Below are 26,957 nucleotides of genomic sequence, written 5' to 3'. Positions count from 1 at the left end.
TGCTATAAAATGTCTATTCAAGATGACATCTCTAAATTGTTCATAAATTGTTTTGTTTGTTTGATGGATTTTGAGGTTGCCAACTCCAAAAAGACTCAGGGAAGCTTACAATATTTAAAAGAATACTTAATTTAAAAAGGAACATGACTGCCCAGATAAAACCACATAAATGACATTGAGGAAAAAAATTGCCAGGGACTCCACGAACACCCTAACTCCAGGCCTGGGAACAGAGCCAAATCTTAAGAGACTTCTGAAACATCTGAAGGATAGGAACCATACATATCTCCAGGTGATGCTGTTCCAGATGGTAGGCTGAGACAGAGGCATGAATTAGAAATGTATGAGTCTGCATTTTTTTGCAAAGCTCTTTTGAAGTTAATGAGTGCCATAGATAGGCTCCTCTGGGGACTGATAGGTATTTTTTAGTGAGATGTCATAAAACCAAACACTAGTCCTAGTTGATGTCCCTATCCTAAACTCAGCCTGTTCCTCAGCAAGTATGCTTTCCTGTTCCTTCAACTCCACTGGATTCCAAAATAAGTATCTAGCATAAAGTTTATTTATAATACTTAAGAACCAATCAGAAAATCATTAGAGGGATCAGACCTGTCTCCTTTTTTAAATATGGGGTCAATAACAGCGTTATTCTATTTGGTGGGATTTTTCAGGGTGAAGGTTATGGCCATGAACAAAACCACTAAAAGGGTGTCAACCAGTCAATATTTGCGTTTCAGAGCTCAGTTGGGATACTATTCCTTTATGGGGTTTTCCCTTCTTCAGTTGTGATATTAGCTTAGCAGTTTCAGCTGGGGTAACAGGTGACCACTTCAGCAAAGGATCGTTACCTTGTCGTGGTGCTGGAGCTTGAGCACCTCAATGATGCCATGAGCTAAACCGTGAAGGGCCACCCAAGACGGGAAGGTCATGACAGAGAGGTCAGACTAAATGCGATCCCTGGGGAAGGTAATGGCAACCCAGCCCAGTATTCTTGCCGTGAAAACTAAATGGATCAGTACAACCAGAGATATGTCGGTATACCATCGGAAGGTGAGACCCCCAGGTCGGAAGATGGTCAAAATGCTACTGGGGAGGAACAGAGGATGAGCTCAACTAGCCCCAGACGTGATGACGCAGCTAGCTCAAAGCCGAAAGGACGGCTAGCGGCCGACGGTGCTGGTGGTGAACGGCGAATCCGATGTTCTAAGGATCAACACACCATTGGAACCTGGAATGTAAGATCTATGAGCCAGGGCAAATTGGATGTGGTTATTGGTGAGATGTCAAGATTAAAGATAGACATTCTGGGCGTCAGTGAACTGAAATGGACTGGAATGGGCCACTTCACATCAAATGACCACCAGATCTACTACTGTGGACAAGAGGACCACAGAAGAAATGGAGTAGCCTTCATAATTAATAGTAAAGTGGCTAAAGCAGTGCTTGGATACAACCCAAAAAACGACAGAATGATCTCAATTCGAATTCAGGGCAAGCCATCTAACATCACAGTGATCCAAATATACGCCCCAACCACAAATGCTGAAGAAGCTGAAGTAGAGCAGTTCTATGAGGATCTGCAGCACCTACTGGACAACACGCCTAAAAGAGATGTTATTTTCATCACAGGAGACTGGAATGCTAAGGTGGGCAGTCAAATGACACCTCGAATTACAGGTAAGTATGGCCTGGGAGAACAAAATGAAGCAGGACATAGGCTGATAGAATTTTGCCAAGACAATTCACTCTGCATAACAAACACTCTCTTCCAACAACCTAAGAGACGGCTTTATACATGGACTTCACCAGATGGACAACACCGAAATCAGATTGATTACATCCTTTGCAGCCAAAGGTGGCGGACATCTGTACAGTCGGTAAAAACAAGGCCTGGAGCTGACTGTAGTTCAGATCACGAACTTCTTCTTGCACAATTTAGGATCAGACTAAAGAGATTAGGGAAGACCCACAGATCAGCTAGATATGAGCTCACTAATATTCCTAAGGAATATGCAGTGGAGGTGAAGAATAGATTTAAGGGACTGGACTTAGTAGATAGGGTCCCGGAAGAACTCTGGACAGAAGTTTGCAGCATTGTTCAGGAGGCAGCAACAAAATACATCCCAAAGAAAGAGAAAACCAAGAAGGCAAAATGGCTGTCTGCTGAGACACTAGAAGTAGCCCAAGAAAGAAGGAAAGCAAAAGGCAACAGTGATAGGGGGAGATATGCCCAATTAAATGCAAAATTCCAGAGGTTAGCCAGAAGAGATAAGGAATTATTTTTAAACAAGCAATGCGCGGAAGTGGAAGAAGACAATAGAATAGGAAGGATAAGAGACCTCTTCCAGAAAATTAGAAACATTGGAGGTAAATTCCAAGCAAAAATGGGTATGATCAAAAACAAAGATGGCAAGGACCTAACAGAAGAAGAAGAGATCAAGAAAAGGTGGCAAGAATATACAGAAGACCTGTATAGGAAGGATAACAATATCGGGGATAGCTTTGATGGTGTGGTCAGTGAGCTAGAGCCAGACATCCTGAAGAGTGAGGTTGAGTGGGCCTTAAGAAGCATTGCTAATAACAAGGCAGCAGGAGACGACGGCATCCCAGCTGAACTGTTCAAAATCTTGCAAGATGATGCTGTCAAGGTAATGCATGCTATATGCCAGCAAATTTGGAAAACACAAGAATGGCCATCAGACTGGAAAAAATCAACTTATATCCCCATACCAAAAAAGAGAAACACTAAAGAATGTTCAAACTATCGAACAGTGGCACTCATTTCACATGCCAGTAAGGTAATGTTCAAGATCCTGCAAGGTAGACTTCAGCAGTTCATGGAGCGAGAATTGCCAGATGTACAAGCTGGGTTTAGAAAAGGCAGAGGAACTAGAGACCAAATTGCCAATATCCGCTGGATAATGGAAAAAGCCAGGGAGTTTCAGAAAAACATCTATTTCTGTTTTATTGACTATTCTAAAGCCTTTGACTGTGTGGACCAGAACAAATTGTGGCAAGTTCTTAGTGGCATGGGGATACCAAGTCATCTTGTCTGCCTCCTGAAGAATCTGTATAACGACCAAGTAGCAACAGTAAGAACAGATCACGGAACAATAGACTGGTTTACGATTGGGAAAGGAGTACGGCAGGGCTGTATCCTCTCACCCTACCTATTCAACTTGTATGCAGAACACATCATGCGACAAGCTGGCCTTGAGGAATCCAAGGCTGGAGTTAAAATCTCTGGAAGAAACATTAACAATCTCAGATATGCAGATGATACCACTTTGATGGCTGAAAGCGAAGAGGAACTGAGGAGCCTTATGATGAAGGTGAAAGAAGAAAGTGCAAAAGCTGGTTTGCAGCTAAACCTCAAAAAAACCAAGATTATGGCAACCAGCTTGATTGATAACTGGCAAATAGAGGGAGAAAATGTAGAAGCAGTGAAAGACTTTGTATTCCTAGGTGCGAAGATTACTGCAGATGCTGACTGCAGTCAGGAAATCAGAAGACGCTTAATCCTTGGAAGAAGAGCAATGACAAATCTCGATAAAATAGTTAAGAGCAGAGACATCACACTGACAACAAAGGCCCGCATAGTTAAAGCAATGGTGTTCCCCGTAGTAACATATGGCTGCGAGAGCTGGACCATAAGAAAGGCTGAGCGAAGGAAGATCGATGCTTTTGAACTGTGGTGTTGGAGGAAAATTCTGAGAGTGCCTTGGACTGCACGAAGATCAAACCAGTCCATCCTCCAGGAAATAAAGCCAGACTGCTCACTTGAGGGAATGATATTAAAGGCCAAACTGAAATACTTTGGCCACATAATGAGAAGACAGGACACCTTGGAGAAGATGCTGATGCTCGGGAGAGTGGAGGGCAAAAGGAAGAGGGGCCGACCAAGGGCAAGGTGGATGGATGATATTCTAGAGGTGACGGACTCGTCCCTGAGGGAGCTGGGGGTGTTGACGACCGACAGGAAGCTCTGGCGTGGGCTGGTCCATGAAGTCACGAAGAGTCGGAAGCGACTAAACGAATAAACAACAACAGGTGACCAATATCTGGGAGGTCCTCCTGTGCCTCTTTAGGTTGGAACTTCCCCTGTGGAGGCAGAAATGGGAGTTGTGATTTTGATTCAACACCTCTCATATGTCCAGATACAATATTTCAAAACGTAACATGGTCATCAGATTTGGAAGACTAGATGAGTTTTCTCCAATGATTTCTCTAAGCTTTCCTTTTTTTTTCTTTTTCAACAAAGCTTTATACTTCTTCTTTTGCTCATGAGTAATGGCAGCCATTATTCTAATATTAATTGTAATTTTCAACTAAGAAGTCCTTTGCTTTTGCACATTCCTCATCAAAGGATACTTTGGATATTCTTTTGCTAGAGCCCATTTAATTTTACATATTAGTAGTAATAGTACTAAGGGGACTTTAATTAATTAAAGAATTGTACAAACTATATCCATTGCCAGATTTATATATAAATTGCAGTGTTCTTTCCACCTTCTCAGACCATTTTACAGAAATGTATTTCAAAGTTTGATGACTATTCAGTGCAATAGGATTTTTAAGTATACACTATATATTATGCCCATTTAAAACCAAATGTAAATTTTGAGTCAAGTGATCACCAATCCAACTCTGAAATTAAGATCATATTTCTCATTCCATGGGAAACTCACTCCCAGAAGATATCATATCCAGATGTATTATTCTCCCAGGTACTATTCAAGATTAACAAATCTAAGATATCAACTAATTGAGTCAAGCATCATTCTGCAAAATTAACTCCTCTATCTCTGCAGTTACATGTTAGAGAGGGGACTGGATTATCTGTCTGGATTCAAAACAAGGTAAGAGTTATAATATTCATAAAGCACACAATCATTTGTAACAATCCTGGTATTAAAGTCTCCAGCTAGTATCACCAGGGTCTGTTCTATTAAAGATGCTACATACATTTCTAATTCATACCTTTTTCTTTCATATGTTTTTGTAATGGCTGAGAAGAAAGATTAATATTCATAATTATAATATGGCAAAATCTAAGTTAGAAACTTACAGCCATAGCAAATGGGCTATATGGAATTTCAATGTAGTCACCAATGATACAATCTTGAGACCAAATACATAATCCTCCACTTACTCCCCCCCCCCCCCCGCTTTCTTGATTTAATAGCTTTGAGAGATTGTACAGTATAACTGTCAAGCTCTGTGTCCTTGGCAGACCATGGTCAGTTCCTGAAATGTTTTCATTGTCAATTAATGGGCACACTCAGATAATTTGTTAAGGAGGACTCTTTAGACAAGACTTCTGGTTGGTAGAAAGGTCAGTCATGATCTGCTGACTATGAACAGATGGGGCTTGGATGTAAGGGGACCTCCCTTGCCCAGAATGAGTGGTTATATCCCTAGGGATTGGTGTTACTTGTTCCATCCCTATTTCAGCCACAGAGACTTCCATGTTGTATTTGACACAGAATTTGACACAGGGATGATCTCCAGACAACTTCTTTCATGTTTCCTCTGATGTGGGGCTAAAATAAAATCAGTAAGCTCCTCTTCAGGACATCTTGATTCCATTTTTCTTTTATTAATCCATCTGAATTCTCCCTTTCTATATCGCATTTTATTTCCAACAAAATGTCTTTTTGCTGCTCCTTGCTTTGGGGCTGAATGTAAACTTGCACCTCCTGATTGCTGCTATGTTTAAGATCTTGGTTATTGAGGGAAATGCAGGTTCTAATTGACTGGAAATGGCCTGTTATTTTATGTGACCAGCTGTATTTTCTTTATCCTTCCGTGGCAAATAATCACACAGGGGTTCAATTGCCTTTCATATTGCATAGATACCTTCTCTGGATTCATCAGTCTTTCCTAAAATGTCCACTTGTTCCTTCCTTCACATAAAGACGAAGGATTTAAGTAGTTGTGTTCAAATGGGCCCAAGCATGACTCCCTTTGGTTGCTAGTGGGGGCATCTAGCTCCTGTTCCAACACAATCATAGATGATGGGGAGTACTTGGATGGCTGTCCATGCCTAACATTCCAGGAAGCATTAAATGATTATAATTAGAGCTCAGAATTGGTGCTTTTTCCCTTGCTTGGAAGAGTCACTTGACTTTTATTTTTTCTTTGAACATGCACTTTGGAAAGATATCAAAAGTTGCCAATAATATCTTCTGCAACATAACTCAGTAGGCTTACAGCCCATGTACAATCATTAGCAAAACTCTTTTCTTACCTTTCCAGTTTGGCAACCACTCCACTTGCTTAAGACCAATTGCACATTCCAGGGTGTTGAATTTTTATATTTGGGGGCCAGTTTAGCTCTTCATTATGTGGCTTACCAAAACTGTCAAATACATATTTCAGCTCATCTACTTTCCTACTGATTATTGCCATTTGCTCAAACATATCTGTCACAGTTCCAGCAGTTAAAAGGCATTGTTCAGCCACCAAATCTTTTTATGGAGTTCTTGTAAGGTAGATTTTTCCCTTTTGAAGTGTTTTATATAGTTCTTTAGCTTGTTCCTTAGAGAATCCAGTACCCATACAGATACATAAATCATTATTTCAAAAATATTCCTGATTTAAAGAAGATAAAGGGGAATGTAAATTATCAGGCATATTAGAGAGAGGTTCTTGCTGCAATATCTTAACTCTATTAGCAAGATTCCAAACATTAGAATCACTTAAGCCATTTAGGTTACTTACATGTTCCTTTGCTGTTAATCACTCATTAATTTTCAGTTGCTTAGATGGTTTAAGATGATGTGGAGAACCAGGCCTGGTTCTATGTCTTTTTCTTTCCCTTTTATAAAGCTGCTGGTGCCTATTAGCACTCCAAATCCCATGTTGTCAGGGAGAGAAAGTTTCTCACTCTCCTTTGCAATTAAGCAAATAGTATGAGGCACAACAGAGAACCATAAATAATGCAAAATGAAAAGAGGTAAGAATGTCTGGCTGCTGCTGCCATCTTGTAAAAACAAACAATACTTTCCAAAGATATAACTTATTAGAATTCTAAGATTCTTTAAATGAGCAAACAATGGAATAAACTAATGCTGTAAAAGCTTGCTTTGCAACCAAATTCACAAGTAGGATATTTTTATTAGCAGTACAGCAAATTGTGAATATGTCAAATCAAATTAATAATTACAGAGCATGTGCTGAATGCATCTGAATCACTTCTGCCTGTTTCATACCCTTTACATGAAGGAGCAGGTCTTTCAGATTACATGGTTTCCTGCACAGCAGAGTATAAAAAGGGAGGGAGCACATTGTCAATGATTCTTGGTGTTGACTAAAGGTGTTTTTGGCGCTCAAACATGTTCTTGTTTCATCTGTGAAAATGTTATAAAATAAAAATACAGTATGAACACTGATACTCTTCAATAGATTACTTCAAGGTCTTCAAGCACATACATCGTTTAATTAAGAGCTCACTCAGTGCCAGTAGTTCTGGTGTAGTTCTGATGCTAACCTTACATAGCACCTTTTAAAAATTTGGGACTGCAGTTCCCATAAATCCTCAATCTTACCCAAACTCTCTGGACTTTGTAGGAGGAGTAATTCAAAACATTTGAAGGGAACCAGGAACCTACTCCAGGCTAGTATCACACCACTTGCAATTTCCCCTCCCAACCATGCTTACTCTAGGATCTCCAGCTAGAGGCTTGATGAGGGAGTGGGGAGAGACAGTAGTAAATATCTAGCTCCAACTGCAAAACAAAGGAAGTTATAAAATCACTGGGCATGTCGCAAGTGATATCTCTTCTTACTGCTATAGTAAAACCTACCATTAATGTTCCCTAAAAAGAGTCAATGTGGTTACGGTGTCAGTCTGAGACCAGGAAAAGCCAGGTTCAAGTCCAGTGTCAGATATAGAGATTCACTGGTGACTTTGGGCCAGTCACTCTCTTCCAGGCCAATCTACTTCACAGGCTCACTATTGTGAAGATAAATTTAAGGTAGACCTTCATCTAAGCCCCTTCGTCCTCTGGGAGAAAAGAATGGTACATAAATTTAACTAGGCAGAGCTAAGATGGCGACCAAGCAGCAGCTTCTCTTCTGAGCTTCTTATGACATTTTATTTGTTTTCCCTAATTTTACAAATAGCCTAGCTACATAAATTTAACAAAGTAATAATAAATGTTGTTTTCTCAATAGGAAGTCCTGTCTACCTTGTCTGCAAAGCACATAAATAATTTCTCAAACCAGCAGGAAAACCATCAGCCCTGACCAAGGATGGGATGATGGGAGCATAGCACAAGCATGTGGATTGCCATTTGGATTGGGGAAGGATGTCTCATAACAACACACATTTACCATTTTGGAAAAATAATACATTGAGCATAATGTGCCAGCTTTACAACTACCCACAGATATGTGGCCACAGTGCTCTAAATAAGTTTATATTAAAAAATCAGTGGGATAAGAGACTACATATTGGAAGGTAGGCAAAACATATCAGTAGCCAATTCGAAGAGCCACCTAATTGCTACATATGTAATTTTGTTTTGGCACTCAGTTACAAATATTCAGAATTATATACATTGTGAACTATGTTTAAAACAAGGAAATCTTTCTTTGGCATGACATCCCTTCAGTTTAATCTTAAACAGAATTACAACCACAAATCTTAGCATTCTGTTTTTCAGTGTGTGTTTATTTTTTTTGTTAAGTAAGCCAACCTTTGAGGGCTATGCCTCAAAACAGACATAAAATACAAACATGACAATAGTACATCACATTATGATTTAAAATGCTGCTGTACATTTATTGGATAATTGATTTTAGATGTTTATGTTTTCTACTGTTTCCTTTAATCAGTTTCCTTTCATTTGCTCTTGTTTGCAGCATGCTAACTGCTAATATATTTATGTATTTAAAAAAAAATGTCATGCAAAAATTTAGAACAGGTTGTCTGTATTGGTAACATTTCTAGACAAGTTTTATCTTACCAGCCTTGACAGCAATCAGAAAAGGCAAAAGTAATCAAGGTTAATGCTATAGTGCCTTCTGGGGCAGAACATTTATCCAGCTTAGAAACTGTCTTCAGTGGAAACCTTTGCAAATTACAACTGACTGATAAACTCTTCAAGGGAAATGTAAAATATTACAAGCCCAACACAAGTAATCAAACATTTGGATGCCAAATAGAAAAAGATAATACTTTTAGACACTTTCATATCAAAGGGGATCAAGGGAGCAAATGGCAAAAACAGCATCACACTATAAGCGCCTCTCCATTTGTATGTGCATTGTGACATAGCAGACACGTATGAAAGGGTGGAGCTTGCACCATACCATCACAGCAATGCTTTTGTCATTTTGACAAAAGATGGTTTTGATCCTGCAAAAGGTTAATATCAATCAATCAATCAATCAATTTATTTATTTATTTGTCAAATTTGTCACCGCCCATCTCCTCCGAGTGGTTTACAATATAAAACAATAAATACACAATAAAATTTCAATATAAAACACATTAAAATTTTGCAGAGCTACCAACTATAATAAAATCCAGATGGCTATGGTCTCATTCAGCTGTTGTATAGGAGGGGCACTTCAAGTTACTAGCCAGCCCCAAGTATGACTATTCTCCTCCCTGCCCCAAGCCCGGTGGCAGAGCCAGGTCTTCAACTTTCTCCAGAAGGCTAGGAGTGATGGGGCTAATCTCACCTCCAGGGGCAAGATGTTCCAGAGGGCAGTTGCTACTGCAGAGAAGGCCTGCCTCCTGGACCCCGCCAGATGGAGTTCTCTTATCAACAGGGTCCATAGCATGCCCTCCCTGCACGATCGAGTGGGACGGGCTGCTGAAACAGGGAAGAGGCGGTCCCTCAGGTAACCGGGTCCCATGCCATGTAGGGCTTTATAGATGATAACCAACATCTTGAATTGGACCCGGAAGCAAACTGGTATCCGATGCAGCTCGCGTAGCAGAGGGGTTATGTGTGCCCTTCTAGGGGTGCCAAAAATAGCCTGCGCAGCCACATTCTGAACCAGCTGAAGCTTCCAGATACTCTTCAAGGGTAGCCCCATGTAGAGCGCATTGCAGTAGTCTATATGGGAGATAACAAGGGCATGAGTGACTGTTCGAAGGGCCTCCCGATCCAGGAAAGAGCATAACTGGTGCACAACATGAAGCTGTGCAAAGGCCCTTCTGGCCATGCCTGCCACCTGCTCTTTGAGCAGGAGCCGTGAGTCCACGAGGACCCCCAAGTTATGCACCCAGTCTTTCTGGGGCAGTGCAACCCCATCCAGAAACAAAGATGACAGAGTCCCGGATATGGAAGAGCTCTTAACCCACAGCCACTCTGTCTTACCAGGGCTCAGCTAAAGCCTGTTGTTCCCCATCCAGGCCCCTACAGCCCCCAGGCACCTGGAAAGGGCAGCTTCAGCATCACTTACCTCACCTGGGATTGAGATATACAATTGAGTATCGTCAGCATACTGATGATACCTCATCCCATGGTGATGGATGATCTCACCCAACGGTTTCATGTAGATGTTGAATAGGAGAGGAGAGAGAACCGAACCCTACGGCACCCCACAAAGGAGGGTAGGATCTCTCATTCCCTTTCACCACCGATTGGGACGGGCCCTGGAGGGAGGAGGTGAACCAGCGTAGAACCACGCCACCCACCCCCAACTCCCTTAGCCAACCCAAACAGATACCATGGTCGATGGTATCGAAAGCCACTGAGAGGTCAAGAAGAGCAAGGATGAATGCACTACCCCCATCCTGCTCCCGCCAGAGATCATCCATAAGTGTGATCAATGCTGTTTCTGTCCCATATCCGGGCCAATTTATTTATTGTTTTGATTGCTGGTCATAATAAAGGCTATCATCACCAACCCAAAAAATTGATACAGCCTTCTGGCCAAGAAAAGCACGATCCAAGTCATTGCTGGCCATTTCATAAATCATGTTCTCCAAGCAAGAATGTCTCCAAGTTCAGGTAAAGAATAACAATGGGTAACATTAACTTCAGAAAAAAAAATCTAAAAATGGTACCTGGCAAGTAACACAAAATCAGTGCATAGAAGTATTCTGCCCACATCTGAGTTCACAGCTATGCTCCAGTTCATCTCTATGAGTATATGGGAATGTTATTGATTCTGCATGAATCCTTAAGGAAAGGCAAAGGATGTTAGCTTTCCTGTAATCCATGACTGTTCTGATCCATCTTGAAAACAGGATGCTCTTGGTCTATTCCCAGCTATCCAAGGTGAAACTATGTGGCAATAAGTCCCTGTTTGGTTTTTCTCCAACTACTAGAACTTCATGTGCAGAAACAGTGGTATGGAACAGCAAAGGAGCACTTCCTTCCTCATCAAGTTGGTGAAATTGTAGCTTTCACACAAATCATGGTTTGTTTAAACATGTTTTAAATTAACCAAAATTGGCTGGCTTAGCCCAACACACTAAGCTATTAGCTATGATTTTCAAAGTATGGAGTCTATGTTCATATAATACACTAGCTAAAACCAAATAAACCACAATATGTCTTAGCATGTTGTGAACCAGGCCACTGTGTTGAACTATATACAACTACAAATCAATACTGATTTTCTCTGAAGAAAGATGATGATGATGATGATGATGATGATGATGATGATGATGGTGGTGATGGTGATGATGATTTCAACTGTTCTTAACTAGGACAGTTAAGAATTACTGTACTAGTTTTAAGTTGAAAAGCAGAAAAATATTAACAATGGTCACATCCAACTCTAGCATTTTCTTAGGGTAGAATGGTTTTCAAGGCAAACATATTATCAGTTACAAGTTTTCTTTTAATAAAATATGAAAGTTAAGCTCTATGTTTCACCTCATAATCATAAATGAATTGGTTATGTTGCTTTTCATGGTTCCCTCTGGGGCTCTGTGGAAACTACTGGGATCTCAGACATGATATGGATGACCTTTGATTTGCAGTTAACATAATCAGGCCTACAATACAACCACTATGATATGCATTATGCATTGCCTAAAACTATCCCTAAAGCAAGTTTATTTGTGGGAGAGAGAATTCTCACACAATTAAAAGTAAATTGTCATAAACATGTAATACAACAATCTTCTTTAGCACTTTGCAACTATCTTAAAAGTTGCAGACCTCATTAGCAGAGTCTGTTTTTTACAACATAGTGAAGTTCTGTCCGTTAACAATACCTTTGGGATTCTATTAGCTCTTTAAAAGCTACTTCAGTGAGTTCTTTTTAGTTCACATGCATATCCTGTACATATGTAATGGCTGCCTATTCTAAAACACCATCAGACTCATGAGCAGGAATTCAAAGATATCTGATTTGTTAAAGAATAGTATGCAGGATCACAGAGAAAGCTGAGAATGATGAAAGCGCACCAAATTCAAACTAAAAACCCTCAGTGCAAATGAAATCCCCCCCCCCCTAGAATCTTCTCAAGTTCACAATCCCAGGTGCTCCTAATGGTTTCTGATGGTCTGCGGGAAAAGGCCTTGAACAGATAACATAACCCAAACACATTCCATTGTACTGATTTCACATACAGAGCTTGGTACAAGGTCTCACAGCAGCTCCCTCCCAAACAGAAACGTGCATCAGCGCCATGGCATGTGAAACGTTACGATGTATAAACTACATTGAATCAGTGAACATGACAACATAGCTCTTTAAGCCCAAATCCATATAATGGAAAATTACATTATTCAATTTAGAAAATACCCTTTCACCCTTTTTTATCATGCTCTTTTCCTTTGAGTCTGATGTAAGGTAGGAGTGTGCAACTCTTCCTTCATTGAGGGTCACATTTGGCACTAGAGTGGGGTGCAAGTGGGTTGCACTCCATTCTGCAAAATGAGACCAAGACAGAAAAATTCCCCCCACTTCAAATAAGTGATAAATATAATTATTCTGCCAAATGAAGCCCAACTAAAAGGACCTTTTCCAATGACCTCAGGTCATGAGATATTAAATCCTGCAGATGCGCCTTCATTCTGACCCATCAAGGTTCTTCTTAAGTTCATGTAACTGTTGCTTGTGTCGTTATTTTTGTGATAAATGGTTATTTGGCATGATTATACCCATTTGCTTATACAACCATAACCATTCCAATAATGGTTATAAGCCATTAATAAGTTTAATGCAGAGAGGACAAAAGAGGTGGCTTCAGACAGGTCTCTGAAAGGGCTTGGTTTGGGATCAGTGTAAGCAGATGAAATTAGCAAATGAAATTAGCAAGGTCAATACAAGTATGTAAATCCCATTCTCCAAAAACAAAAAGTCTAATCAAATATGGATTGTTAGCTGCTCAGAGTAACTATGCTGAGATGGGCAACCATATAAATAATATAAATAAATAAATGCAAGCTACTGCTGGCTATGGTGTACAATGGCTTAATTTATAATGAAGCTGTAATAATAACATTGAAATAACAATATAGTAAATATTTCCTTACTTCTCTAGTGCGCTCTTAGCTACTCTTTCCTTTTCCTTTTTCTGATGTTCTTTGTGCTTCTTCACTCGAATCTCCCATAAACTTCTTATGGCTGAAAAGTCAAATATTATCACCTGATGTCCCATAGTGCTGACATTAAGATTTTCCTGAAAGAACAGTTTTATTAAAACAGTGTCATGATAAGGAATAAAAATATCTCAATTAGTACCAAGAAAGCAATTTTCTTAAACAAGTAAAGAAACAACAATAAAAAAACAGCAGACACCATACCATACAGAGTACATTGTTTTATTAGGCATAGTTACAAAATTCTTCCAATCCTAAAAGTGCCTGAATTGATTTATCCATTTAAATGTTATCTATCATCCTATGTGTGAAGAGAGCTGAATTTATGAACCAACTGTATCTTGGATTCAGACACATCAGGCAATTGATTTCGTTATCATAAAGTGGTGTGAAATTGATAGTAACTTATTCTGTTTTTACAGCCTGGGAGAGTTGCCTGTCATGGGTTCTTGTTTTTGTTTTGTTTTTAGCTTAGGTGCTAAAATAATATGGATGACCTTAGAGAACCATAAACTTTAACTGGGGTTAATCAAGATTGATAGTAAACATTATAGTAACTTGTCTAAGGCTGATACATTGACATTCATGTGTTGGAATCCAACCCACATAATCTCTAGCTATCATGCTAATTGGGGATTACTTACATCAAAAATCCCAAAATGATTGACAACAAAGTAAAGTCATTATAATGTGTTTCAATTCATGAGATGAAGTGATATGTGTATTCTACTTGCAATCTATACATGATGGTACAAGTATAGTGAACCAGACATTTGTAACATATGTAACTTTCTCCTACATAAAAACCCTCTGCAAGTAATGCATTGGAAACAAATTCCTATTCGATTGATGACTGAAAAGATAATATATGCAGTTACATCCATATGTAAGTACCAAGAGTGACTTGTTTTCACACCATTAAAGCAGCCACATCCTTCTCCAGGCTTATTCAATTGCTTCATGGAATGCAGACTGCTAAAATTCTACCTGGGGCTGCTTGAAGAAGAAAGTACATGCAAATTCTAATTTGCACAAGCGAGTCACCTCTTCCAGATCTGTACATATTTTCCAAGTCACTACTGATTGAAATTTGGGGTGAGTTAATTGCTTTCAGAGGCTGTTGTGTGTCTTTTGAGAAAACCAGGCTAGGGGAATAATACCTCTATTTCTGAAAATGGCTCAGTGAGTGCTTTTACAACCAGCAGATCCAGCCTTTCTGTCTCATCCAAAGACATGACCTCCAATAGGGTCTCATATTAGCCTTCTGAGACTCTACTTCAGTATTGATAGTGACAAGCCAGAGGTGTCACTAAGGTTGGTGGAAGCATAGTAGTGAACTTGCTTAGAGTCATTGCTTCAACTTGATTTCTTTCAAGAAGTACAATTAATATATCTGGAATGAGCCTTTGTTATGCTTGCTCGTTTATAAAATCATTCACCGAGCCAGTCTGCAGGAATTCTATGTCACACAGAAGTCAGGAAGCCTTTCAAGAATAATTGCTTCGACCCAGATTGTTTTTTTCATGTCTTGAAATTTCATTAGATGCTATCTTTATTCAAGTTAATAATAGAGAGTCAGGACCTGTCAATCCAGTGAAAGACAAATCACCCTTTCCCCCTTCGTTTTCTTAAAGATTAGATATAACCACAGATGAGGGCTTTTAGTCATAGTCTAAAATGTGACTATATTCACATTTTAAAGACATCATTTTCTGAATATTGGTTCTGTGTGTTGGACAGCACAGAATGAGCTGTTGTGTAGAGATAATTCTTCTGGGATTTGTAGAACTTTTGGATGCAGGATTAAAAAGTGTCCTGCTGTCATACATCAATTTTTCTATTAAATATTTTGTTATTTTTCCATATATTATTACCTTTCCAGGTTCTATTCCATCTGATTTTCACAATCTCTCTTATTGTCATAAATAATTCTAATCTATGACTGACCTTTCTGCAAAAGCAGTTAAAAGCTTTCTGTTTTGCAAGACATTTTGCTATTTATTTATTTATCAGATTTATATCCTACCACAATAGTAATAAACTCTTAGTGGCTCACAAATAAGAATAATAACATAACCATTAAAAGATTAAGAATTATATATATGTATATGTATATGTATATGTATATGTGTATGTATGTGTGTGTGTGTGTGTGTGTGTGTGTATGTATGTATGTATGTATGTATGTATATATATATATATATATATATATATATATATATTTCAAAACAGTACATGGCATCAACCTCCAAATGCCCTCCAGAAAAACTCAGTTTTCAGCTGTTTCCAAAGGATTGGAGCCAACTGAACCTCCCACAGGAGGCCATTCCAGAGAGACAGCTTCACTATGGGAAAGCATACTCTCTGGGCTTCAGGATCCCTTACCTCCCAGAAATTGGGGGGAGGGGGCACCTAGCTACTTCTCCTGGCAAGATCAGAGTGGTCAGGCCAATTCCAATAGAGATGCAGTCCTGCAAGTAATCTGGTGCCAAGCTGTAAGGGATTGAGAGGTTAAAACCAGCATTTAAAATTGCACCTGCAAGCTAACAGGAAGCCAGTACAGGGACTGCAGAATAGGTGTGACATGAACCTACTGGCCAGCACCCATAAATACCTAGACCACCACATTTTGTACCAATTGAAACTTCTGGATGGTCTTTGAAAGAAGCCCCACGTAGAGTGCATTGCAGTTGTATAAATGAGTGATGAGTGAGAGCCGCAATAGTCAGATCCTCCCACCCCAAATAAGGTCACAACTTGGTGCATCAAGTGAAGCTGGGCAAAGGTCCCCTTCAGCATGGCCTCCCTACTAATCCCGCAGGAGCCTTGATTCCTGGATGGATGTGCTCCTTCACAGACAGTACAAGCCCATCCAGAGACAACACAGGAATCTTAGTGTACAAACAGTAGCTCTGTCTTACTAGGGTTTAGTCTGAGCCTATTGTCTCCCATCCAGACTCTACTATGTTTGGGCTATTGATTTTAAGGGTATCCCCCCTTCTTTTATTTTCCTTTTGCTGAGGGGAGAAGGTACCTTGTTCTGCTGATTATAATTATTGTTTCAATTGATATTTTATTATTTTAATCCTTATTAGCTATTTTAAGAATTGTGTGGTCTAGGGTTTCCCGAAGATATATTGTTGCTTGAAACAAAGCCCCCCACCCCTCCATTTAAATCAGCAGAACTTATTTCGACACTGGTTGCAGACCAGTGCCCTTCATTACACCTGAAGATAAAAAGCTAATTTAGAAGAAATAGAGCACCACAGCCATGAAGCACAACAGGTTTTTATAGTCACTCTCCACTTCCTAGCATCTGCCAATTGAAGCTACAGCCTCAATCTGGTTAATGATAGGGCCCACGAAAAGAGCTAATTAAAAATAAATGGGATTTTTTCCCCCCATATTCCAGAAGATAGGTTAAAGTTACCCTTGTAACTTCATATTTTACCCTTGTCATAATTTCTGGCTATTCTATACTCCACTCAATTAGTACCAATATTAAGTTGCATGTTACTTCAAGTATACTGTACTGTGATAGCATGTGCTTCAGAAATAGTTAATATTTACTTTTGTTTTTTCATTGTTTATTTTATGCTTGTTATAGTGTAAAGTGTCAATGAGGACATAACAATGTCATAATGGGATAAAAACATTACCGTGCTAAACCTAATATTTGCAGAGAGGTGGATTCTGATTGTTTATTGACAAAGATGTCAACTCCCAACTAGAGACAGTTGCCAATATATTGTTCTAGACATAACACACAAGCAAAAGATTATGTACTGGTAATGTATATAACTGGAGAAATAAGGGGAAAATATATTCTTAGGTATCCTAAGAAGACACTAAAATCAGCAAACATTATTTTACAACTGATATTTGTTTGTTAAGTTTAGAAGGCTGACCAACTCCATAAAGACTCTGGGTGGCATATAATGTTAAAAACTTAAGAACCAGTAAAACAAAGAACAGAAAAATGTATATCCAGAAGAAGAAAGGTTCCAAGTAACAACCCCCCAACCTATAACAGGCTCACCATCCACCCTAACACAAAGCCCATGGGAAAAAGCCAGGCTTTCAGAGACCTTTTAAGCACCATCTGAGTGGGGGCCATACAGATCTCTGGAGAGATGCTGTTTCAGAGGGGTGGTGCTGTGACACAGAAGGCCTGCTTCCTGCATCTGTTAGGTGGCATTGTTGATAGGTGGGACCCAAAGTATGCACACTCTGACTGATCCTTTTTGGAGTGGAAACTAAATTCAGGGCCACCTTTCTTTCTGTTAAGTACAGTAGATATGCTGTTTTTAAACAAAGGTTTTTGTTATTCCCTGTAGGATAGGGATATGATTTCTGGTACACAGACTACCGAAAGAAGTCAAGTGGCAGATGGCCTGAGACTTCTCTAAAGCTGCACTACAGATTCAAATATCTTTCCCTTATATTAGGATCATCAACATGGAGCTGATCCTTTCATGAAACAGAGAACATAATAGATATCAAGATCTGGAATCAGTATCCAGGCTGATTATAAGCATGCTAGAGCCCACTATGGTTGACACTGTTCATCACAGCATCCGCTCTTGTTTGATCATTTCATTATTATTATTATTATTACACATGGATTCTGTCATACTTCCATAAAGAGCGATTCCTCACTGCTTCCTTCCCTGGAGTTATTTATCCACTCTGTATGGGAATGGTTTCCATATAGCAGAGCTGCCATACATCATTTCCTAAAGAGAAATGTAGTACACCAGAATGAGGAAGAATAGAAGTTCATGCCCTTAACACTGACCTATTCTTCTGCACGCCTAAGCATTATATGTTCCTGTTGATGTAAATGAAGGCTAGCTTCCTCCTGCAACTCCTTTTTTTTTTTGTATTCTATCCTTTCATCTGCCCTTTGACTGTTTTACAATTGATCACCTGCATTATTGCTCATAAATAATCAACCAGCTCTATTCTAGCAAAGGAAGATCTTGCTTTACTTGTATCTCAGTATGAGGAATATATAGATAAATCCTTTTTGTCTAGCCTTTTGTGGTATAGAAGAAATTGTCAGTAAGCCCCACAATGTTTTTTCCCCTTGGGTGGTTTTTACCACTTGCACTTTGGAGGCCTTGAATAGAAGAATGATTAACCATAATCTCTATGCAGCCTTAAAGTTTAGCCAAGCAAAGCTCATTGCTGAATACCATCTTTCTAGGGGACACCTGTTTAAGTCATGGCATATTTCTCTTAAATAATGTCTGATTATAGTATTGTGTGTCTCTATAATTTGTTTGTCATGAGAGATTATGAAATTTGGTCTATTCAACAATATCTACGAAGAAAGCAAAGATTCCAAAGTGAAAACATAGGATCCAAGACTATAGAAAACAGAGACAAGTAACCTACAATGGCACCCTGAATAACAAAAGAAAGTCTGTATGTGGAGTTTATAGTAAGAGGTAATTTTAGCTTTAGCGATTCCTATTTATACATGAAAATTTTACCAGTCCTCAATCAATGCACTCATGTTTAACACAATGAGCTAGATTCATTCCTGGTTCCTCTCTGAGAGTTTCAACAGATTTATGCAAGGAATGAGTCAGTGCATCAACTGTAAAATTCATTGCTTTTGAAAAACCATTTTCTGCTTCCTAAAGCTTATGAAAACCAGAGTATATACACATTTTCAAAAGAGATGCTACCATTTTCCTAATTGCTCAATTTAAAATGGTGTTTTATTCAACAGGCAGCTACCAGGTGTCACATCAGAAATATTTCTACTCCCAGGATGATATACTGTTAAGGGCTTCAGAAATGGAATGTGTATTACACTGATTAGTCCTGATATTATTCCATTTTTGTAAGTGTTTTGTGGGAATAAATGCAGTCTGCATATTTTTGTAAGCGTTTTGTGGAAATAAACACAGTCTACATAATTCAACAACCTTTGATGCAGGGGTTGGTAATTTATGTAGTTTTGGAATAATTAAACTTTTGTGCACAATTAACTTTCTCAGAGTTGATCTTCTAGACCTAACTCAGAAATCTTTGAAAATATCTAACAACAAAAAGGTATAGGCCAAATACAATGTGAAAATAACTTGCCTATTGTTTTATTATATTAATTACCTAAATTAATTGCTTATATATGGATGTCACTTATTCCATATCTACATTCCAAACATATGACCAAAAATGAAAAATAAGTTATGAGAATGAAACACAATCAAATCCGGTGCCAAAATGGAAGGCAGGATTGATCTATAAGTATTCCTTATAATAGGAAAACCTTACCCAAGCTGGACATTCTGGAGAAAGCAAATGTTTGCATGCACAAGCAAGAAAATAGTCTAAACCAGGAATACTGAGGCAGACTGATAACAGAAAATTTTTATTTAAAGAAATAGATGGTGAAGATTGGCAAAGCCTAACATCTAGTTAGCTACATCCTATCAGGTAGTGAGTCTGTGGGTACAAGGATATGTGTAGGTATGTGTGTGTAGGTATTTTTGTGTGCATATCTGCACACACATGCAGACCTTGGTAACAAAGAACAGGAGACTAGCAATCTCAAGACAAAAGAATGAAATGCAACGAGAAGGTACAGAGTAAATCCCTAACTTTATCTACAGCTTGCTGCCCCTTGTGAGCTGCTAAGTGGCAGTGCCATTAATGCCACACTTCCAGTGAGATATTCTAGGATTCATGAAGGAAAATTATCTCATCACTAAGGTTCACTTGAGAGCTGCATTCTTTGTACTGTCAAGCCTTAACTCCTCACAGAGATGCTAATTAATATCTTTAATTATGGATTAAACAGTGGTTGATATGAGAGTCTTTCTTGTACCCCTCTTGTTCTTTCAGCACTACTGTAATATCAAAGCCACTGGGCTGAGGGATGTAAAATTATAGATTCCCCTCCCTCCCCCATTTTTTCCATGAACCTGGCAATCATATTCTGCAAAAGGATTTTGCCTTCTGTGAGATCATACATTAATTTTATAAAGAATAATACATTAATTTTATTAACAAATCTTCGGTGAGCAGTGTTTTATACATTTTTAATACCAATATGTACCACCTGAGAGCAGATTGGCCTACACTCAAGTAAAAATTTGATTAGAGTGAGTAGCCAGGTCAGAAGCTGAAGCTTTCCCAAGGCCAGCTGGCCCCTATGAAATTGTCACAGTGTAGCATGTGACAAGTGTCAGATTAAAAGCTACAGGCAGATCCTCTGGCAAACAACAGTGGTTATGCTTCAGTGAAGCAGAAGTAAGATACCAAGTGCCAATCTCGTTTCTGGTAAGATGCTATGAGACTATAAAAAATAAAGCACTGACTCCTGTTTGACATGTTTGTTTGTTTGTTTGTTTATTCATTAAATTTGTCAACCCCCATCTCCTCCCACTAGAGGGACTCTGGGCAGTTGGCATGTTTACCTATTTAATTCTGGGTTTCCTGATTCCCATGGCAAAGGAATGGATGCAGGCAGGCTTGAATGGTAGAATATGCTGGGACCCGTGTACAGGCTACTTGTTTCTGCTCTGGGACCAACCGTTGGTATCTGATTGTGGAGAGAAATCTTATTCTGCCTTTCACTACACCATCTTCTTACTGAAAGCATGGGAATGGGAAACCTACAGAAAGCATGCCCCACTCTACCACTAGTTGCGGCTCAGCTTTTGGCATGAGAAGGAAACAAGTGACATCGCAATAGAGAATGTCAAAAAGGATCTAGAGCATAATAAAATCTAGCTTGTCCATTAAGACTTGAAAAATTAGGTACACGGTTCAGTTAGAGATCCTGATTCTGAGGGAAAATTCTTCATCCTCTCCATTTTAAGTGATTGTGGCACAAGGAAAGTGAGTGAGGCACACAGCCCATAACCGTTGCCTCCTAGTTCTCAAAGCAGAGTGGTTGACCACCGTTGCCTCCTAGTTCTCAAAGCAGAGTGGTTCTTTGCCTTGCAGCAAAGACTGCTGACATGGTAGTACAACTTACATTTCAGTCAGCACATCCCAGCACCGCCATTTTAATTATTCTGGCTAAAATAAGCAAATGTACTTCCCAGAGTTATAATCAAGAATAGAGGTCATCCCCTTGGACCCAAGTATTTGCCTCAAATGCCATCTCCAAGGTCTAAGCTTGTTCCAGCCAAGTTCAGTGTTGACTGTACATGCTCCTGTTTGTTTCAGAATACTTTATCCACTGCTATTTATCCTAACTGAATACACAGACTATAGCAGAGTTCTGCAAACAGCTTAGCAGGGCCTTCCTCAATCTGGTGCCTTCCAAATGTGTTAAGAGTTCAAGGTTGGGATAGCACACTGTGGATGTTGAAAATGCAATTCTGGTAGGAGCAGAAATACCTTTTCATGAGCTCTGAAGTCATATGTCACAGCTTTAATTTCTCATATGACTGCATGGTCCTTCCCTACTCTCCCATATCATTTTTTTTTAACAAATCTTTGAATCAATACAAACATCTGCACATCTTTTTATTAAAGATGCCAGTGGAACTAATACTACAGTATGTGAAACAAGAGTTTTGTTCAAGAAACACACTGTATAACACAAGAAACAATAATTCTTTTTCATATTAATTTCATATAAAGGAGAAAAAACAACTGCAAACACAGCTGGGTGGATCACATCAAAGATCTGTCTAATCTGGTGTCCTGTTTTTCACTCTGACCAAGAAGATGCCAATAGGAAATCTATATACTTGGGGTCAATAGCGCTATTGTTATATCCCAGCAGCTGGTATTCATAAGATACCTCTGATCACAAGATATGCTCATCATAATGATAGCCATTAAGCCCCATGTCTCTCTCCAGCTTTAATATTTATTTGGTGAAAATTTAGGACAGGTTTTCAACTAACATGCATTCACACATTCGAAGGAACTAGATGATAATTTGGTAATCTCCATATAATACTTTATAAAGGTTTTTATTTTTCCTTCATGTACAAATATTTGGTTGAAATGGTCCTGAGAAGCAGATATTCCATAACACTGTTTAATGTCCCTCAACATTTTGACACACAAAGTCCTACTTTCAAAAAGTGTTTTTTACAAAAAATCTTTGTTGCTCCAATTTAGATATCCAAGAGATACAACAGTATTGTCCTTGTTGCTTGATAGGGGAGAGTGCAGAATTAGCAGCAACAATTTATAAAACCACACTTTATACACTATATTAAGCTACTTTTGGATGAAACCATTCAGTATCATGAGCCTTTTAAGCTATGTATCTGAAACATTTCATGCTTCAAAACATCATAACAGTCTGAGTGAGTTTAAGGTATTTACGTCGCTTTTCTCATTCCCTCTCACTCTTCCACCCCCCCCCCAAAACACATCTACTCTGTGGCAGGAGCCAACCAGTTAAAGCAGCAGTTAAGACTTTACATATATGATCCCCACAGATTCCAAGTTTTGAATTCTCAATCATTACCCCAACAATCAGAGAGTCCAGAGTCACCCTCTGAGCGAGATGGGCAGGGAATAAATTTGATATACAAACAAACAAACAAATAAAGTACTTACCCGCACCTAACAATCACTTTTGTGCATAGCTCCTCAGAGTACCTGCGCAGTAAATATGTTGGAAACTCTGAGGTTGTTTACAGAAACATAGCAGTTGGTCAATTCAATATCACTATTTGTTTAAACTTGCTAGGATGCTAATGTTGCCTTCCAGATTTGCTAATGTTCTATATTTGTAATGTGCTAACATGATCTGTGGCTTGAAAGCAGCCATGGGCATGATAGAATATCAACACTCCTCAGCTTCACTTGGGGAACAAAATAGTACTTTTAATATGATAAGCACCATACTTCCACTGCAGCTAGAATGATAGAAATAGCATTAGTCCGACCTATAATCAAACATAATTTAAAATTACATGGCAGCACCAGATATTTTCCTCTCCCCATAGCAGAAAAGAGAAGACAGGCTTTTCACTTTCCAATTAATATATTGACTGATGAAAGGGACATTTCAGAGCCAAAATCTCCATCCACAAAACACTTCAGCAAGAGAGGCACATGTTTTAAGAGAAAAGTTGACCTTCTGACCTTCCTGATATAGTCTCAAAGATCTTTGAAGGAATGGATCCAGCTTTTCTTTCCTGGCAGAGCTTCATCTCTGAGATAGCTGCATTGCAATGTATGTGGAGAAGCTGTGCCAGGAATCCATCATGTTAAAGGTCTGTTCAAGTAAACAATTTACTAAGGTTGAAACAGAAGGCAACTGGGGAGGACTCCACTTTAGTTTGCTTGCAGGGCAGTGATCTGTGATCTGTAAAAGGCAAAAAGAGAAGGCATTCTGTTTTTACTACACAGAGTCAATGTGGTAACGGTGTTGAACTAGAACTTGGAGACCCAGGTTCAAGTCCGACCTCCACTAAGGAAACTCACTAGGTGATGTTGGGCCAGTCATTGTGTCTCAACTCAACATAACCTATAGGCTAATGACTTGCTGGAGGACAGGCAGGATATTATTTTGACGAATAAATTAATATGTTTTCAGTCATAGCTGTCACTGAGGAGGTAAATCTTTGAATAGCTGACCTATATGAGCCAAATAAATTGAGACATCACCATGCAATTAACAATTGCCTGATATTTTTTTTTAAGAAATTGTATTCATGGATTTAGTTGCTACCACAAGACATGGAAGACTAACTCTTTTCCTCTTCTGTAATCCTGATTAGGTGCCCATGTCTCCTTTCTGCATTGGAGAAATATTCCCACTAGACCATTAGAAATCTTCATCGATTCAAATAACAGGTAGAGAAATGGAAAGAAAATCACTCTGCTGAATTTAAGGAGTAGATCTGGGATATTAGTTTCTTCTCTATTTTTGAAAAATCGTTGTGCTGTAAAAATGAGAAAATGACACATTATGTTGTTATATGGTCCAAATTTAGTAAGCACAGCAACTTAATTTCATGTGAATATTTATACTTATCATTGGATCTTTTCATTTTGTTAATTGTTTGTCTTATGTTTAGTTCATTTAACCACTATAATATATTTAGTGTTTATTTTCTTCACTATGTTGTCACTCTTCAGTGTGGACATTTTCTTTTGTATTTCATTACATACATAGGTGGAGAAGACCCAATCTATATTAAATTATAGTGTGGGACAAAGACTTAATCCCTTACCCAAATTCAATGAGCCTGAACTAGTTCATTTGAAAACCTATTCAAAGAATTATACCAGGTTACATGTGCTTTAATCTGGCATACCCTACTGTATTCTCATGATTCCCAGACTCTTCTGCCAATCTCATAGAATTTACCACATTGCATTTCTTTCCTTCCACCTTTTACAGCAAAGGCAGGAGAAAAAGGGGGACCACAGTATGCTGTACTAAATAATATAAGTAAAGGTTAGGAAACCTTGCTACAGATATGCTGGTCCCAGTAGCAAATTTAAGTCAGTTCAATTGACTCTCCCTTATCCTTTGAAACATGTAACAAAATAAAGAACTGGCAAGGTTTATTATTTCAGATACAGCAGGATCTAGGGCACAGTATAAAAGATAACATGGCAGAATATTGTCACTCTAACACAATAATCAGAAAACTTTTCTTGTGCTAACTGTCATATAGATGGGAAATTGAGAAGTGATCCTGCAGAAGGCAGGGCTGGTTTGCAAAAGGATGAAATTATACTTTATCAAATTATACACAGTGAAAGTGAATAGAGATGTGTTTTTCTCCGTTTCTCAACAGAGCAGAACCTGGGGTCATCAAGTGAAGCTGATTGGTAGGGATTCAGGATAAAGGAAGTGAAGTATTTTTTGCACAGCACATTGTTAAACTATGGATTTCTGCTTCAAAATATAGCGATAGACACCAGCTTGTATGTCTCTAAAAATTATACATGTTTATTGAGAATAAGTCTTCAGGAATGATAATATTAGGGGTGGGGCAGAAATTCATTTAATTCACATTTGAATACAGTCTAAACAAGTTTGCATTTTTAAACCAATGATGATGATATCTGTTCAATCATGTCCAAATCTCAGCTATCCTATGGACCTACTCTCTCCACATTTTCCAATCTTGTATGGTTTAAACCAATACATAAACCTAAATTAGGTTATCATTTCAGACTGACATTATTCCAAATTTTGCAATGCAGTTTGCTAATCAAAGCAAAGTACATATTTCCCTGAAAGGAAGATAGCCCTGAATTTAAGACAAATCTTCCCAAAGGATGTTTAGACAACCCCCCAAGGGGGGACCTTTACACTTCCTTTTAGGTAAATATGATATATTAATGAAAAGTTAGTACAAAACAGCATTTATGCATTATTTCACCAAGCCTTAGGAAAGGGGATGTTATGACTGTTCCTCCAGGCGAGCAACCATTTTAATAATATGTTTTGGAATGTTTGATGCCCTGAGTGCATAATTATTGTATATGTATTTGGTTTTAATTTTTGACTATTATGTGTTTGTTTTAACCCAAATTACAGAACTGAGGAGTTGTTCACTCAGTCAGTTGATTGGAATACCCTGTAAATATGTACAACTAATAATATACAACATGTGCAGCATTATATTGGGGAAAATTGCAAAAAAAAAAAAAAGACTATAATAGGCAAAATCATTAACCAAAATGGAGATGTTTGGGAAAACATGCATTGAAACTTTAGTAAGAACTTCGTTTTAAGAAAACATTCTCAAGTCCAACAATCAGCATTCGGTGAGGAGCAGAAAAACCAAATGTGACAGATTTGGAAAAATTAAAAGCTTGAGAAACCCTGAAATATGATGTATGCTCACCCTCACTTTGATGGCTGAATGCAACACTTAGAATCAGAAGCCGCATGCACCTGAGTACCAGTGGGGAAAGGGCAATTGTCCACATATGCTGCTTTTCAGTGTTTATGGTTGGCTACTGCAGAAACTACATGCTGGGCTAGCCATGACCTTGACATGATCCATCAGGACTCTTATTGAAATACTTTCAGTCTTCTCCAGATCTAAGATTTTATTGTAGTATTCTTTTCTTTAAAAAGAAAATGAAGCTTTGAAACTCTGTTCTTATAAGCACTGTAAATTGGGTGCTCCATATTCCAAACAGATGAAAATTATTCTCAAGCCTATACTTGAAGAGGAGAGAGGTAATAACACTGATAATGTTTTCAGGGGGATGGCTGGGTACAAGTCATGTACAGATGACTTCAACTAGTACCTCAAAACTACTAAATTCCAAAAGTAGGAATGGAAAGCAGTACCTAAAAAAACAGGATCTTGCAATCACTGTTTCCTGGTTGACTTGCCCCAGAGATATACCTATGGATGTGTACCTGAACTAACCAGAAAAAAGAATAATGGCAAAGGTGAGCAGGTGATTGGCAGAAGAATGTACCAGGAAAGGTACCTTTGGCCTCTGTGTACCCATCCAAAAGAT

The 26,957-nt window shown here is 38.7% G+C and overlaps 1 protein-coding gene across 1 annotated transcript in view; it reads right to left on the bottom strand.

Annotated features, from left to right (window-relative positions):
- LRRC2 (leucine rich repeat containing 2) overlaps positions 1-23,180 on the bottom strand; it is a 91,665-nt gene extending 68,485 nt beyond the window's left edge. Inside the window, exons 1-2 of the mRNA XM_063295226.1 lie at positions 23,070-23,180; positions 13,458-13,603 (exon numbers count right to left, since the gene is read on the bottom strand). Of these exons, the coding sequence (XP_063151296.1) occupies positions 13,458-13,582 (125 nt within the window). The 5' untranslated portion in view covers positions 13,583-13,603; positions 23,070-23,180. The remainder of the gene's footprint in view (positions 1-13,457; positions 13,604-23,069) is intronic.
- Positions 23,181-26,957: the final 3,777 nt, after the last annotated feature.

This window comes from Candoia aspera, chromosome 2 (genome assembly GCF_035149785.1).
Source record: "Candoia aspera isolate rCanAsp1 chromosome 2, rCanAsp1.hap2, whole genome shotgun sequence".
Lineage (NCBI taxonomy): Eukaryota > Metazoa > Chordata > Lepidosauria > Squamata > Boidae > Candoia > Candoia aspera.
The sequence above is the reverse complement of the archived record's forward strand: the minus strand, read 5'-3'. Positions and strand labels throughout refer to the sequence as shown.